This window comes from Hyperolius riggenbachi, chromosome 1 (assembly GCF_040937935.1).
Source record: "Hyperolius riggenbachi isolate aHypRig1 chromosome 1, aHypRig1.pri, whole genome shotgun sequence".
In the NCBI taxonomy this organism is placed as follows: domain Eukaryota; kingdom Metazoa; phylum Chordata; class Amphibia; order Anura; family Hyperoliidae; genus Hyperolius; species Hyperolius riggenbachi.
The window spans coordinates 495,678,735-495,694,609 of NC_090646.1; the positions used below are offsets into that span (position 1 = coordinate 495,678,735).

General features: G+C 40.8%; 2 protein-coding genes across 19 annotated transcripts in view; both read right to left on the reverse strand.

The window, feature by feature from the left end:
- The window catches only part of ARVCF (ARVCF delta catenin family member), a 1,120,703-nt gene that overhangs the window by 406,468 nt on the left and 698,360 nt on the right, over positions 1–15,875 (reverse strand). The gene's annotated exons all lie outside the window — the stretch shown is intronic.
- Positions 1,832–6,818, reverse strand: LOC137532216 (uncharacterized). The gene is made up of 3 exons (XM_068252507.1): positions 6,614–6,818; positions 5,930–6,583; positions 1,832–1,890 (listed from the first exon to the last, which is right to left on the reverse strand). The coding sequence occupies exons 1-3, from the start codon at positions 6,816–6,818 to the stop codon at positions 1,832–1,834; spliced, it is 918 nt and encodes a 305-aa protein (XP_068108608.1).

The following is a 15,875-nucleotide window of genomic DNA, read 5'->3' on the forward strand; positions in this document are numbered from 1 at the left end:
GGGGAAGCCCCCGGTAAGTACCACTTATTTTATTCATTTAGCCTGATAACTCCTTTAGGAGCAGGAAATGCTGTCTGAAAATTTTACTTTGGCTATAAGTCTAATTTTAAAAGGAACGGACAATGCACGGAAGTATGTGGATCCAGCATTAACATACTTCTGTGCTCACCTCAGTTAGCTTTGGCTCTAATCAGGTACTCTTTAACCGCTTCCAGACCGGGCTAATTGAAATCTACACCCTGTTTGGGACATGTTATCCCAGCCAGGATGTAGGGCTCACACTGATCACAGGGTCAGAAGCCAATGAAATCGACTCCTGATCAGCTCACAGAGCTCTGCAGTCATTGCAATGGCAGAGCAAGTGAGCTTCAGCGACGGGAGAGCGGCACAATTGGCAGTAGCGCCGAATCTATGCGGCGTGACGTTGGTAGGACCCCTTCTTTTTGTACCAGCGGTCTCTGTTCCTTAAGGGGCCAGAATTCGCTGGTAAAGAAGTGGTTAACAGATACTGATATTCTCCATTTCTTTCCTGTATCCAAATAAAACATTTGTTTTACTGAGTTGGTTATTAAAGGGAACCTGAACTGAGTAAAATTATGTAAAATAAACACACGAGGTAACTTCAAATGAACATTACATAGTTGCCTTGCCATCAGTTCCTCTCAGAAGCTCATCATTTTCTTCTGACAATGATCCCTTTCAGTTCTGACAATATTTTGTCAGAACTAAAATATATCAGTTGCTGTCAGGTATAGGAGATAGGACAACTGATGTAGCAGTTAATGTCCATTTTTCCCTATGGCTCAAGTGGGCGATGTTACAGTTTAACAGTGTGCTAACCAGAAAGCTGTTATGAAATAATGGCCATTTTCAAAATGGAGGATGGAGAATTCCATTTATCACAGTGGACAAACGGGACAAAGGAGAGGAGAAAGCGATTGATTAGTAGAGTATGCAGGAGGTAAGTATGACCTGTGTATGTTTATTGTGACTTTTTAATTTTCAGTTCAGGCTTTCTTTAAGCCGCATTTCCAATCCGCTCACACACTTTATCTAGATTTCTTTGCCATTATAGTGTTCAGGTCTATAGTTAGAAACACAAAGAGTACACTCTTCACAATTATTCTCTTTATTTCAAAATGGGATTAAAGTTGGACAAAAGAAACAAAAGCAATTGTTCTCTTTGTGGCAAAAGATGAACCATTTGAGATTTCAAAAATCTGAGGTATTTGTCAGCCTCCAGAGTGTTCCGAATAATACAGATGATTTTATAAGCCTACCTCTACATACACCAGGCTAGACTTCTGCCTTCATGAGGAATATAAAACCGATATACCCAGAAATGTGACTGTGAATACATTTTCTTGAATACTGTGTTAATGCCATAGTTCTTATGTTTGTGGCATACATTATCTCCGTCCACAGAATAATTATAGAATGAGGAATGTGTCCGTTCATTCTTTTTTTCCTGGAACAGTGAAATATACTAAGTTAACCTATATTAACATAATCTGTTATCGGAGTATAGTACAGTTGTCTTTCTGGCCTCCGAGTACATTTGCTGCAGGCATAATTGTTTTTTCTCATCCAGTAAAGGCACTTTGTGGCAAAGTCTACATTTACTTGTATGGAAGCTCCTTGAGTAACTGATCACTGTCTACCCTACCTGATCAGGAATCCTTTGCAGCCACTTCCTACAGCTCAGGCTTCCAGAGCTGAAGGCTGGGAGTTTCTTGGTTGGCTGTCTGTACCCCACCTCCTTGTGGATGTTGAAATCAAACATCAGCAGGTCCCCTGCCCAAAATGTCTGCTCTTAACCCTTTGGGAAGCTTCAGGTCACGTGACCAAACAGAATTTTTAGCTGCTTATAGAGGAACTGTTGCAAAAATCCTAAAATTTAAAACACATACAAATAAGAAGTTAATTTCTTCCAGATTAAAATGAACCATAAATTACTTCTCTCCTGTGTTGTTTTCACTTACAGTAAGTATTAGAAATCTGACATTACCGACAGATTTTGGGTTAGTCCATCTCTCCATAGGGGATTCTCAGCATGGCCTTTATTCTTTATAAAGACATTCCTTGAAAAAGATTTATACAAAGATGCTGGCCAGCCTCCCTGCTCGCTGCGCACTTTTTGGCAGTTGAAAAGAGCAACTGGCATTCACTAAGTGCTTTTAAAAAATAAAGAAAACCCTGAGAACCCCCCTTGAGAAGACGAGCTAGTACAAAATCTGTCAGTAATTCTACAACTTACTGTAATTGAAAGCAACATGGGAGATAAGTAAATTATGGCTCATTTTATTCTGAAAGAAACGTACTTCTTATTCGCAACAAAGGTTCTTTAAAGAATGTTGGGGCACTCTGCTTACTAAGCTACCAGATGGCAATTTGAGACTTCTTATACTATATATACATTAGGGTCTGCACTCTCAAATATTCATTATTTAGAATGCATTTAGCAACACAGTCCTGAAACAAACCTGGGTGCAGTGTGATATCAACACTGAAGAAACATGCACACCAGCCAAAAATTTGTATGCAATTCTTATATTAGGGATCAGTAAATCTTCAAAAGGTATGTACATACAACTCCAGCAGGGAATACATATATACAGCGCAACAAAACCGCGCAATAGCAAGCATACATTTTATTATTATATAGAAATGTATTTATTTACCCTAAAATTGGACAATCACTTTCTCCTCCTCCTCTGTTTATTGGGAATACGCTGTATACTGCTAATACTTGTTGTCACTATGATTATTGATGTAACACGATTTAAGCTTGCTATTGCGCGGTTTTGTTGCGCTGTATATATGTATTCCCTGCTGGAGTTCTATTTACATACCTTTTGAAGATTTACTGATCATTAATATAAGAATTGCATACAAATTTTGGGCTGGTGTGCATGTTTCTCTGTATATTAATTAGAGGCTTCTTAACTTTTTCCAATCCTTTAAACAGATCACCCTTGTTCCCCACAGCACTTACTGGTACTTCTAAATTCGCTGCAGTGGGGATGTGGGTGATCTGTTCATGCTGAACGGTGGAGGGCCAGTGGGGTCTCTAACGCCTCGCTCTAGTGCGAGGAAGTAACCTGTCTATCAGCAGTGCGGCGGGGTCGGCACCGGCCACACTGCACGCATGCCTGCATAACGCTTAATTGCATGGTGCAGCTTGCCACTGGTGGGGATCACAGTGCCGTAAGTAATCCCTCATCCATTAAGCCATGTTAGAATAGATCCGACTGTGGCACAGACAGTGGGAGTTCAAATGTGCCCAAGTAATATTTATATTACATGATGCAGCATAGTGCCAGAGGGGATCAACGTGTCGGGTACTATATCATCAGATTAGACCCAACTATTATTACTATTATTATTTCGTATTTATATAGCGCCAACATCTTCCGCAGCGATGTACAGAGTATATTGTCTTGTCACTTAACTGTCCCTCTGAGGGGCTCACAATCTAATCCTTACCATAGTCATATGTATTGTAGTCTAGGGCCAATTTAGGGGAAAGCCAATTAACTTATCTGTAGGTTTTTGGGATGTGGGAGGAAACCGGAGTACCCGGAGGAAACCCATGCAGACATGGGGAGAACATACAAACTCCTTGCAGATGTTTACCTGGCTGGGATTTGAACCGGGGACCCAGCGTTGCAAGGCGAGAGCACTAACCACTACGCCACCGTGCAGCTATGTGGCTACTTGTCGGAAACAGTCAGACATCTGGAGCAGGAGGGAATGCTGCACTGTGACAGTGGATTGAAAAGGGTTGAAGCCCTTGCAAACTCCTTCAAACCTGAAATAATTAACAAAAAAACCCAGCAGGGCCTGTGCTAACTGGTTTAGCCCTGTTTTGCTGGTCTCACAGTGCCCCATCGCCTTTTACATAGTGTAGTTGGGTGTGAAGTCTTCTCTTATCCTGGTTACCTATCCCTGTGCTGGCAGCTAGATCCATGTCACAGCTCCATAGTTTTGGCCAGTCCTTGCTTCCACTGACTAAATGTAAGTGACTCGTGTACGCATCACCTAATGTTGGTCAACAAGAGGTAGGAATGGTTGTGGTAAAATGGTCCTAGCTCAAAGGGTAGTAACAAGAGCCTTAGAACGTAGGAGACTGAACACCCCACTACAGGTTCCTAGCTCTGAGGATAGGGACGAGAGTCTGAGTTGAGCAGCACAACCCGCTTCAAGTTCCTAGCTCTGAGGATCGTGAGGAGAGCATGAGAGGAGAGGAGACTGCACACCCCATTATGCATTCTTAGCTCTGAGGATCGTGAGGAGAGCATGAGAGGGGAGGAGACTGCACACCCCATTATGCATTCTTAGCTCTGAGGATTGTGAGGAGAGCATGAGAGGAGAGGAGACTGCACACCCCACTATGCATTCTTAGCTCTGAGGATAGTGACAGGAGCCTGAGAGGGGAGGAAACTGCACAACCCACTATGTATTCTTAGCTCTGAGGATAGTGACAAGAGTGTGGAAGCGCAGGAGGCTGAACACTCACTATACTATGTAAAAGGGAGGCAGGGATCAGTGAGGGTAGCGAACAGTGCTAATCTAGGCATAATTAATCCATACTAGCCCTACTGTGTTTTGTTTTTTTAAAGTTTAGGCTGGGTTTAAGCTTTTATTGCTGTATCCATACTGATTATTTTCTCACATTTCCTTTCTTACAGAAACAGCTCTAAAGATGAAAAATCCTACATGTAGCAATGGTCACCAGATCACAAACTCTTATGGGGATTTAATCCTGCCTTGGTGACGATTCTACAAATTAATTTTGCTTTCACTGCCAAATGCGACAGTGAATATTTATGAAATGTCCTTTCACTTGAATAGATGATTGAAACATCATTTAACCAATTTTCCAGTGCCCTGAAGTCGGAAGGCAACTGAAGTGCTGCTTTCGCAATACTGCTGTCCTGCGCTTTGTCTAATAATAATATAAACTGTGCATGTACTGTTTTTCACAATAACCGTTATGTACATGTTTTGATCATAATTAAGCAGGCATATTCCCTTAAACATTAGGCAACATATTTCTTCCAAATGACATAATCATGCCAAATATTATCCCCAAACATAATTGTGCAGCATGTTCTCCCAAACAACATAATTAGGCAACATGTCCCCCCAACAACTTATTCAAGCAACATTTCTTCCCAAAACATAATTAGGCAAAGTCCCCTCTAAAACAACATAACTGGGCAGCTTGTTCCTCCAAACATAATGAGACAGTGTTTATCCACCAAAACATAATCAGGCAGTGTGTATTAACTGCAACATTAGGCAGCTCCCTCCCCCAAAAAACAGAAATAGTTGAGAGATTTTCTGCAGCCTCCCATCCTCAAGCAGTGATGTTCCTAAACACCAGGTGGGACTATAATGTTAGCTTTAGGTGATGCGACAGCAGCATACAGTATATCATCCCACAGGAGCCACCAGAGTTTGGTGCATGGAGGACCACTGCTATCTCCTGCCTGGCTGCGGCTTGGTTATCATGAAATAGGGCTATTTAGTCCTGTGAAAGAATCAGGGCACCGCTACTCAATGTTCGTACCTTTACAGGTCCTATGGGTTTTCTCCCGGTCTACCCCGTTGTGCCACTGTTCCCCTCTGAAAGATAACCCATTGCAGGCTACTGCCCATGGGGGAGCTGGAGGAAGCCACAGGTAAGTAAACTAGAATTTGTTCCCTCCAATCTCAGGTATATTTTAACATGATTAAAACACTGTCCAGGTGCTAGGAGATCTATGTGCAGGGTGAGGCTGAGAGGATATTATCAGTTGAGTCCAAAACAAGGTTTTATTTGAATCTCACTGCATGTGAAATAACAATAACAATAATATTTATATAGCGCTTTTCTCCCTGGGGACTCAAAGCGCTGTGACCCTGCATTATGCAGTCTCAAAGGCTAGGGAAAAGAGGTGAGTTTTTAGCCTTTTTTTAAAGCTGTCCAGAGAAGGAGCCTCTCGTACTGATTGTGGAAGTGAGTTCCATAGAGTAGGGGCTGCATAGGAAAAGGCCCGAGCACCAAATGTTAAGTGTATCCTGGGAATAACCAGCTTCATCTTGTTGGCAGAGCGGAGGGTGCGTGGAGGCGCATAAAGTTCCAATAGATCCGCTATGTATTTGGGTCCCTTCTGGTGTAGAGCCTTGAATGTCAGCAGGCAGATCTTAAAATTGATTCTCCATTTTACTGGCAACCAGTGAAGAGTTTGCAGTACTGGGGTGATGTGTGAGCTGCGGGGGGCATTGGCTAGGAGTCTGGCTGCAGCATTCTGTACTAGCTGTAAGGGGCGCAGAACCTTATCTGTAGATCCGATTAACAGGGCGTTGCAGTAGTCTAGGCGGGAGGATACAAATGCGTGAACCAGGGCAGGTAGGTCTTCAGCTGGGATAAGGTGTTTGATTTTCGCTATATTTCTTAGATGGAAGAAGGAAGACTTGACAACAGCTGATACCTGCTGTCTGAGTTTTAGATTTCCATCCAGGATCACCCCAAGGTTTCGCACAGAGTCTTTATACTGTACAGTATCTCCCCCAATTGCTAGTTTGAGGTGGTGAGCTTTTTGAACTTTATCCATCATGTGTGGACCACCTACCACCAACACCTCTGTTTTGTCAGAGTTCAGCCTCAGCCAGCTGGTGTTCATCCAATTTTGTAAATCCACTAGACACGCATTTATGGATGCTGATGGGTCTTGGGTTCCAGGCTTGAAGGACAGATACAGTTGTGTGTCATCTGCATAACAATGGTATCCTAAACCATAGTTCTGGATTATTTTGCCCAGTGGGAGCATATAGGCTGCAAAGAGTAATGGTGATAGTACAGAACCCTGTGGAACTCCATAGGCAAGTGGCACTGGATTAGAGTAGTGTGTGCCCAGACATACTTGCTGTGTCCTGCCAGATAGGAAGGTCTGAAACCAGCTAAGAACAGTACCCCTTAGGCCACAGTAATTCTTCAGTCGCTGGATTAGTATTTCATGATCCACAGTATCAAATGCTGCTGACAAGTCAAGAAGAATCAGAATTGAGCAATCACCCTTGTCCCTTGCAGCAAGTAGATCATTCATTACTCGGACTAATGCTGTTTCAGTGCTGTGCCTTTTCCTGAATCCTGACTGAAAAGTATCAAAGATGTTGTTATCTGTAAGCCTGGCTTCTAGCTGGTTGGCGACTGCTTTCTCGATAACTTTTGATAGGAATGGTAAGTTCGCCACAGGTCTGTAGTTGGTTACAGAATCAGGATCTAGTGATGGTTTCTTCAGGAGGGGTTTTATGATTGCTTTCTTTAGTTCTTCTGGGAAAAGTCCACTTTGCAAGGAGCACTGAGTGATTTTGTGAAGTGCTGGCCTGAACAGCGCTGGGCACTGCATTAAGGATCCAGTTGGGCCAGGATCCAGGTCGCAGGTAGTGGGGCGGAGACTTTGAATGAGAATTCCAAAATCTTCTACACTCAGAGTGTCAAAGACTTGCCATGGTGGTACGGTAGTAGGCATATGCAACGTCCAGTGGTCAATTGATGTTGGTGTAATGCTGGCACGGATGGTAGACACCTTGTTTGTGAAGAAGGCAGATAATTCCTTTCCCTGGAGTATGTGGTTGGGGCTTTTAGGCAGGAAGGATTGCAGAGTGATTCCACTGTGTGGAAGAGTTGAGCAGCTCTGTTGTTGGCTGTAGATATTTTGTGCGAGATAAAGTCTGATTTTTTCTTGGTTATTGCTTGTACAGCATAACATCTTCTTACAGATGTGTGATCCACCTCTCCTCACAAGTAAAAAATGACAATAAATTGATAATGACACAAATCAGTTTCCAGGCTCAGATGGACAGCTGCTCTAAGCAGAGACAGATGCTTTTGTGATTTGTCTGACCTGGACACACAACGTTTAAAACACTAAGAATGGCTGTGATTGTTACAATGTAATCTGATAGCATGTTGTCAGACCCAGAGTGTTGGCATATTATTGATTGAAAAATAAACTACACAAAGCGAATCAAATGCAAATGACTCTGCTACGTGACTCTGCGACAATATTTGCACTCTGTGATATGAGCTAAAAATTGGCTGCCTGTCAAGACGTTGCAGGACAACAAAGCCCAGATGATGCTGTTGAAAACCTTCAAGAGCCTATTTTCTGCTATGATAATTGTACACCTAAATGTTATCCCTGAAGACTAGTGGCATATTGTGCTCTTGTCATGGAATTTGTGTTGCTTTTGATCACACATAAAGTTGTTTACTGGGAAATTCACATGTATTTACGATACAGGAAACCTGTGGCCAGCTTAATTTTTTAACTGGTGTGGAGGATTCAATGCTGCTTCACTGTTAATTTGGCCAGTGTTTACTGTTGAAATGCAAAAGAAGGTGGAGGGTCGGCATTACAAAGACCAGCATGTGTAATGAGAGGCTGTATTAACTTAGTATGTTAAGATGCACACTGAGCCATGCTGCCATGTGAACAGCTAAGGCAAATACAACTGGCTAACTTTGGTTCATCTCCACATACAAGTCAAATTTTCTACAGAAAACTATCTATTGTACTCCTAGTGAGATGACTCCACTTGTCTGGATATTGTGATTTGCTGAATGTAAACTGTGTGCTCTTTCAGATCATTTTAAGGGATTTCAGCTAATGACTTAATATATCAACAAAGCCGGGAAAAGATATTACTCCTGAAGAAGTGAACTACATCGCGTTTGATGGTCATGAAACGTGTAGAGAAAATCAAGTATTTATCTCGGCATTAATAATAATCATACAGCAAGGTGTAGAAACACGTACAGACACAAGTGTCCCTATGGGGTCTCCACTGAATTCATATAAGGGATTCATATAATGGTTTTGGTTGACCAGATCTATGGGACAATATTCCAGATCAGAGTTACCCATATTGGGAACATGCTGTAGTTGTTATTGTGGAAATATTATATGTTATTGTAATGGCTATGCGAAAATATTAGTCTTTTGATATGTATAAATTTAATATATTGTAATAAAGTGACATTTTAACTGGTTATCGGATGATTTTTTCAATACTTACCTACTCTCATTCTGGACGATTAAAATGAATGAGTTTTCCCTTGAAGGACCCTAGTTGCCCTTAAAAAAGATTAGCGTCTTATATGGGATGAGGATGAGGGGATATCTTATACATTTGGATATTATTATGAAGAAAAAAAAAGACCAGTTGGTCAATGGCATTAGGGTGCTTTGATTTAACTTAGTATGTTGACAGAAACTGTGATGTGCTGTAGCTAAAATATAAGCCTGTGTTCACAAAACAAAATGCAAAATCAAAAGGTAAAAGGAAACTACCTGGCACTCTCCCTTGCTGTAGTGATATTTATTGAGCCCTTTCAAATATCCGCATACAGCAGAAGTGAAAATGAGAGTCATACCAAGCTTCGTTGAGTAGTGAGTACAGTGGGTGCGAGCACAAATGTTAACTGCCGAAAACATTAAAATTTCCCTAAAAAATTGAAGTAAAAAACAAATAGCAAGTTGCAATTTCTGGAGAAAACCAGTCCGACTAATGGAGCGAACACAGAGTGTTTTTGCCATGTTTGGCTAGCTAGTGTTTTGGAAATGCGTGTTGGGTTAACTTCCTGTGATTACTGCACTTCCCAGACAGCAGAAAATATCAGGAGAATAACTGAAAAATAGCAAGCTATATTAAACACCATTTTCTCAGCATCTGCGCCCCTGAAATGTTGCATGCAGCAGATTTCACGTATAGCACAAATGTGATGTTGACCAAAAGCTGTCAAACACAATGTGATCTCACTCCAACCTTATTGCATAGTTAAAGTTTTAAGATGACAGGAAAATGGTGACGTGAATGAGTTCTTGGCATGTGACCACTTTCATACAAAGGGTATTTTTGTAAACATGCGTGTTCAAACCATTACCTACAGTAATAGGATAATGGAAACTACAGAGACACCCTCAGCACCATGGTATTTGGAATAAAACAACAATGACTTACTAATGACTTACACACAAAATCGCAAAACAAAAACACAGTAAAAAAAAAAAAGAATGACAGGGATCACTTAACAAAATCGCTGACAAAAGCGCTTAGCGCTTGCAATTCCAATTTGTAGTGTGAACTAAGCCTTAGGCAAAAACAAAAAACACACACACTATATTAGACATAAGTTTGTTTTCCCCACCAGGAGCATTGATAGGCTCCTAAGAGATCCAGGACACTTTTGGCACTCCAGACGGAAAATGGGAGTGGCCATGCACCAGAATGTGGGTGTGGTCATGGGTGGAGCCAAAGTTACATGAACTTAACAGAGGTCTAAGTAGGCCTGCCCAGAAAAATATTGATTTAGGCCCCCTCTCCATTAATGCAACGAAAAAAAATGCAGCAAATCACATAAATAGGCAGTGTTACATAAGCATGACTAGGCAGAGTTACCTGCCTTCTTTGCTGGTTAATCTTATGGGCCTCCCATTGAGGCACCATAACTCCCAGCATGCCCCCATAAAAAAACCACAGCTCCCTGCATGCCCCTATAAAGGCATCACAGCGCTCAGCATGGCATCACAGCACCCAATATGCCCACATAGAGGCACCACAGCACCCAGCATACCCCCGATTGCTGCACCACAGCTCCCAGCATACCCGCCATTGAGGCACCACAGCATCTGGGGGGAAAATGTGCCACTGATCTTTGAGGCTAGAAACTCCCCTGTTCCACACAAATGGAAATTTGCAGGTAAGAAATGGAAAAGTATAATGATAAATATTACCAAATTAAAGTCGCCTTTTACGACAACCTTGAAGCCATGTCTTGGGTTGATTGCAATCATAAAAGCTCATTGGAGGATGTGTGCTAGTGCATTACACACGTTTGTAGAGCAGATTGGAGGTCTGCACACTCACAATGTTTATGGAGGTTTCATTTTATTAATACGCATTAAGAGACTGTGATTTAGAGCAGAGGAACAGAGAGATCTGTTTTTCTTTCCACCATTTCAGTTTGGATCCAAAAGGGTAGTCATTAACAGTTTTAAGATAATTAGGAATATTTACAGAACGTGTGTGATCAAAACACATTTGACAGAAGAAAAAATACATTCCTATAATTATCATGAGTGATATACTTCTTGGCTGGGAACGTGAGAGATTAAAATGTGTCGATACAAGCAGCTAATCTGCTTTTATATATTTATTTTAAATCCTCTGGGTGGCATAAGTTAATCTGGCAGATGCTGTGTGATTGTACAAAGTCAATCTTCCCAACTTTAAATCACCTTTCACGGTAATTAGCGATAGCTAAATGCAAAAATAAATGTGCCAGCAGTTTGAAATGTACAGAAAAAGCCCTTCCCTTAATTTGATGAACTTGTACAGCAATAAAAAAGCAAGGCAAATTGTGTATTACAAATGTGGGCATGTTGTATTTAAAACACTATCATAATTTGAAGACGCAATACAATAGTGCAATGTCATTTATGGTACTGAACATACGTGAAAACAAATTATCATCAAAAAAACCTGTTCAGCTTTTCAAAGGTTATTAGTTTATTTTTTGCTTTTTTTTCAGTGGTTTGTGACCATGCAGAATTTACTCCATAATTGATATTTACTGTGTTTGATGTACATAACTATTGAGGTACACTGTAAAAGAGAGAAGTTGTTAAAACTGGCCACAGAGATGTCAGCAGGATAATGGTTAAAGTACAGAGAGTGTCATAAATAAAAGTAAGTAAACAGCATATTAAGATAAGGCTGAGGAATGTGTAAATGCCAGAGAGGAGAATGAATGGGAGATCCTGTAACCTCCAGACCAAAAGCATCTGCTGCTATCTCAGGGAACTGAGACATGATCTGTGGTAGGGAGAGAGGGAAAAGTTTGGAGCTCACCTCTCAATAGCATCTAATGTAGATATATGACAAAGACTGAGACAGCCAGGCTGCTGGATGATTGTTACTCTCTTAGACTCAGGAATGCAGTCAGCAGCACTGCGCCTCCCCTGCTGTTTAAAGAGGGAGGGCGCCTGGGGCACGTGCCATGCCTGCACTCTTCAGGATACGTGTCTGCATGCCACGCCTCCTGTTTTTGCGGCATACAATGTTTATTAAAGCCAGAATCATTTATATCTCTAGTTCACTTTGACTATTTATAGCCCTACTTGACTTTTTAGGTTGCAGTCTGTTGTTAGTTGCAGTTAAGAAATGTTATAGTAGCTGGCCAATGGTTTTGTAATGTGGTGAGCTGCTGCAGAGTTGCTGGCTGATTTATAAATAAAGTTATCTTAAAGGGGCAATATAATCTTTAAAACTGAAGAACAGAAAAGTGTCAATCTAAATCTCACTTTGCCACTCTGTATAAACAGGCCCTGAAGAAGAGTGGTGAGTACCGCACTGCACCACACAACCTGGGAGCGAGCCCTTTCCATGATCTCTGGGCTGACGCAGAGAACAGAGATTCAAAGAGCACTTAAAAACTCATAAACAACTTTTATAGAGGTGTCTATGTGGATTTATAGCTTGCATTTCCCGATAAACATATTTGGTCCATGGCTGTGATTTGTAACATTTTTCTGCTAATTATCTCCACTCTCACTGACCATTCCTCACCATGTCAGCAGTGAGTGAATTTCTGGAAATTGTACAAGCTCTGCGCAGTCTGGTCTATAATTTGTGCCTTTCATTCATTCTCCCAGATAGAATGGTAATACTGAATATAAGAGTCACAGATAGGCAATGTTTGTTAAACACTAAAACTTCACCAGACCTGTGAGCACCATAAATGCAAACTGACTCTGTGATGTTACACTCCACAGTGGTGCTTCAATATAAAGTCACAGCGGTGCCGGTTTAACAAGTTCAACTTTGCAGTCATAGCAAGAGCTACAAATACGCATTCATCAGAACAAATAATACATAGTGCAAGTGACATTGGCCTCGATTCACGAAGATCATGCTGGAGATAATAAAGCAAGAGAAAACTTACCTCCACATAAGAGAGAGTTATCTTATCTCTTCATTCCTTAAGTTACCTCCTCTGTAGTTATTTTACCTCCTCTGTAGTTATTTTCACATGCAGTTAATAAACAGCCTGTCTTTAACTCTGGAGTTATTTTAAGGATTGAAGAGTTAACTTAAAGACAGAAGAGTTAACTTTAGGTTTACCTGAGGTAAAATGTTTCCTGAATACTACATGCCTTATCACCATGGTAACAACTCTAGAAGAGTTATTAAAGACAGGAGATAAGCTTAGTGAATTGAGGCCATTGCCACAAAAGTGAAGCAAAATTCAGTTTAGTCAAGAAATTCTGCTGTTTGTATTTCTTCTACATTCAAGAAGCCAGAAAGTGATTTAGCTCACCACAGTTTACAACTGAAAATCAGATTTGCTGTTTATGTTTGTAAATATTGTCAGCTTAGTTCCGATATCCACTGCCTTATAAACAGCAATACACTTTCTTTTACACTGGCCAGTATTTAAGGAAGCACTAGGTCCCCAACTCAGGCTCTGTTCACACTGGATCTGTTGCCAGACCATTTCCCAGAGCGGACTAAAGCAGACCAATGGACACGCTGAATGGACCCATGTTTGCCTATAGTCCCGCCCACACTTGTCCATCTTCATCGTGTCTAGTTTTGTCCATTGCATTTTTGCAACACACAAACCCAGGCTGCATGATTTTTTTAGGGAAAGCGGATGCAAAAACATTCATCTTATACAACTCATCCACTCTCAAATGCATTGAACGCTGCTACAAAACTCTTGATTGGCACTGTTTATCCATTATATACCAATATGCTGTGAACCGAGCCTTACCCTTCAAGGAAACTCTCCAGTGAACTCCAATTTTGTAACTCAAGCTTGTTGTTTTCTTTCCCATATTTCATAAGAGCACACTGGCACCATCTGCTGGCCGATATCTGTTAATTTATGCAGGGAAGTGTCCTGTGTGCTTCTGTCATTCAGCATCCCAACTAAAAAAGCTGCTACCTGCATTGTGCCTGAGCTGTCTTGCCTGTTCCCCAAAGCTGTCTGATTCTCTCCAGGGTCCTGAATTTTGTTCCAGATCGATTGGTCCTATCAGATTATGCTGCTTTTTGGTACCCGTTGCCCTGGCTACTGCCTTTACTTGTCTCCATGGTTCCTATTGTCCTATTTCCATCATTGTTAATATTTCAAATCAAAAAATATTATATAACCATTAGACCAATACTGCAATTTGATCAAAAGGGATCAAAAAGTCACCAACCATTCTGATTGCTTGGCTCGCAAACAAGTATTAAACCAAAACATTGAATTGAGATTGTAAATCAACTAATTATTTTAACTAGAAGATCTATTCAGATTGATTGATTGGATTAAAGTGTGTGTTGAAGCACAGTTACAGGAAGGAGACTCTACCAAAGACCAACAATTGCTTTGCTTCATTTCCAAATCTAAAACCTTTTCTTAAAAAGGACATTTACGTTGCTGTAGTATTTTGAAAGCTAATAATGGTTCACTTTTGTAATTATTTTCATACACAAACAGAATGTAATGACCAGTTTATTATGGTGGTAATTAATGTCCCTATTAAACAACGTCAATATAAAGGTTTCTATTTCTATATTGGGCTACCATTTACTTCCTATGACTGCACAAAGCATATAAATTTCTAGATTGCCTGGTACAGCAGTAAACCATTCCTGTAATACAGGTGGCAATTAAATCCTGACATACAGAATTCTAGTAAAGCATGTTCTGCTGTTGTCATTGTGTGTAGTGATGGTTGGAAGCTGCTTGTCAGAGCTCTGACATTTATAATTGTAGGTGTTACTAATTACTTCCAATAGAACTGGTGTCACTTGCTGTGAGCGGAATACCAAGCCTAAATAAAGACAGTAACTTTAAAGAAAAGGTCAAGTGCCTTTCTTTGTGTTTTCCGACTGAATGTAACAGACGGTATGGTTCACATCCAAGCTTTCCAAGCGCAACAGTACTTTTACAACTTGTGTTTCCAAAAAAATGTCATTCCTCACAATACTGTCCATAAATCATCAGGCAATGGAACAATAACCATGCATAGAGAACGTAAGCCAAAATGCTTGCTGGCTGATTTTTATGGATTCATGAACATATACAATAAAATATGTTCTATGCATTCCAGTAGAATCCCAGTTATCCGGAACTCAGCTAACCAGTAGTCTCGACCAACCAGCACAAATAACTGGCAGTAATCACAATTGTGAAGGACAAATTCTTGATTTGTCTAACTGGAATCCAGGTGGTCAAGCTGCAAGCAAGGGGACCAAAGTGTCACAGTGGCTAAATGGTTAACACTTTTAAATTGGGTAAAGGGCATAGTAGCTAAGCGGTTAGCACTTTTAAACAGGGGAACAATATGGTTTAGTGGGTAGCAATTTTAACTATGGGAGCAGATTAGCTAAATAGCAGTTTTAGATAAGAAATGGAGGGGTTTAGGGTTTAGCACTTTTGGAGCATTTAGCAGAATGACTACAGTGGCTTGCAAAAGTATTCGGCCCCCTTGAAGTTTTCCACATTTTGTCACATTACTGCGACAAACATGAATCAATTTTATAGGAATTCCACGTGAAAGACCAATACAAGGTGGTGTACACGTGGGAAGTGGAATGAAAATCATACATGATTACAAACATTTTTTACAAATCAATAACTGCAAAGTGGTGTGTGCGTAATTATTCAGCCCCCTTTGGTCTGAGTGCAGTCAGTTGCCCATAGACATTGCCTGATGAGTGCTAATGACTAAATACAGTGCACCTGTGTGTAATCTAATGTCAGTACAAATACAGCTGCTCTGTGACGGCCTTTCAGGTTGTCTAAGAGAATATTGAGAGCAACAATG

What these genes read in the sequence shown, in the direction of transcription:
- LOC137532216 (XM_068252507.1), bottom strand. Translation starts at nt 6,818, where the DNA reads ATGCTCCCACTGGGCAAAATAATCCAGAACTATGGTTTAGGATACCAT. An exon ending in AGAGGTGTTGGTGGTAGGTG is followed by an intron (nt 6,584 to 6,613) that starts GTCCACACATGA and finishes AAGTTCAAAAAG; the next exon opens with CTCACCACCTCAAACTAGCA. An exon ending in AACTCACCTCTTTTCCCTAG is followed by an intron (nt 1,891 to 5,929) that starts CCTTTGAGACTG and finishes TTTAAATTTTAG; the next exon opens with GATTTTTGCAACAGTTCCTC.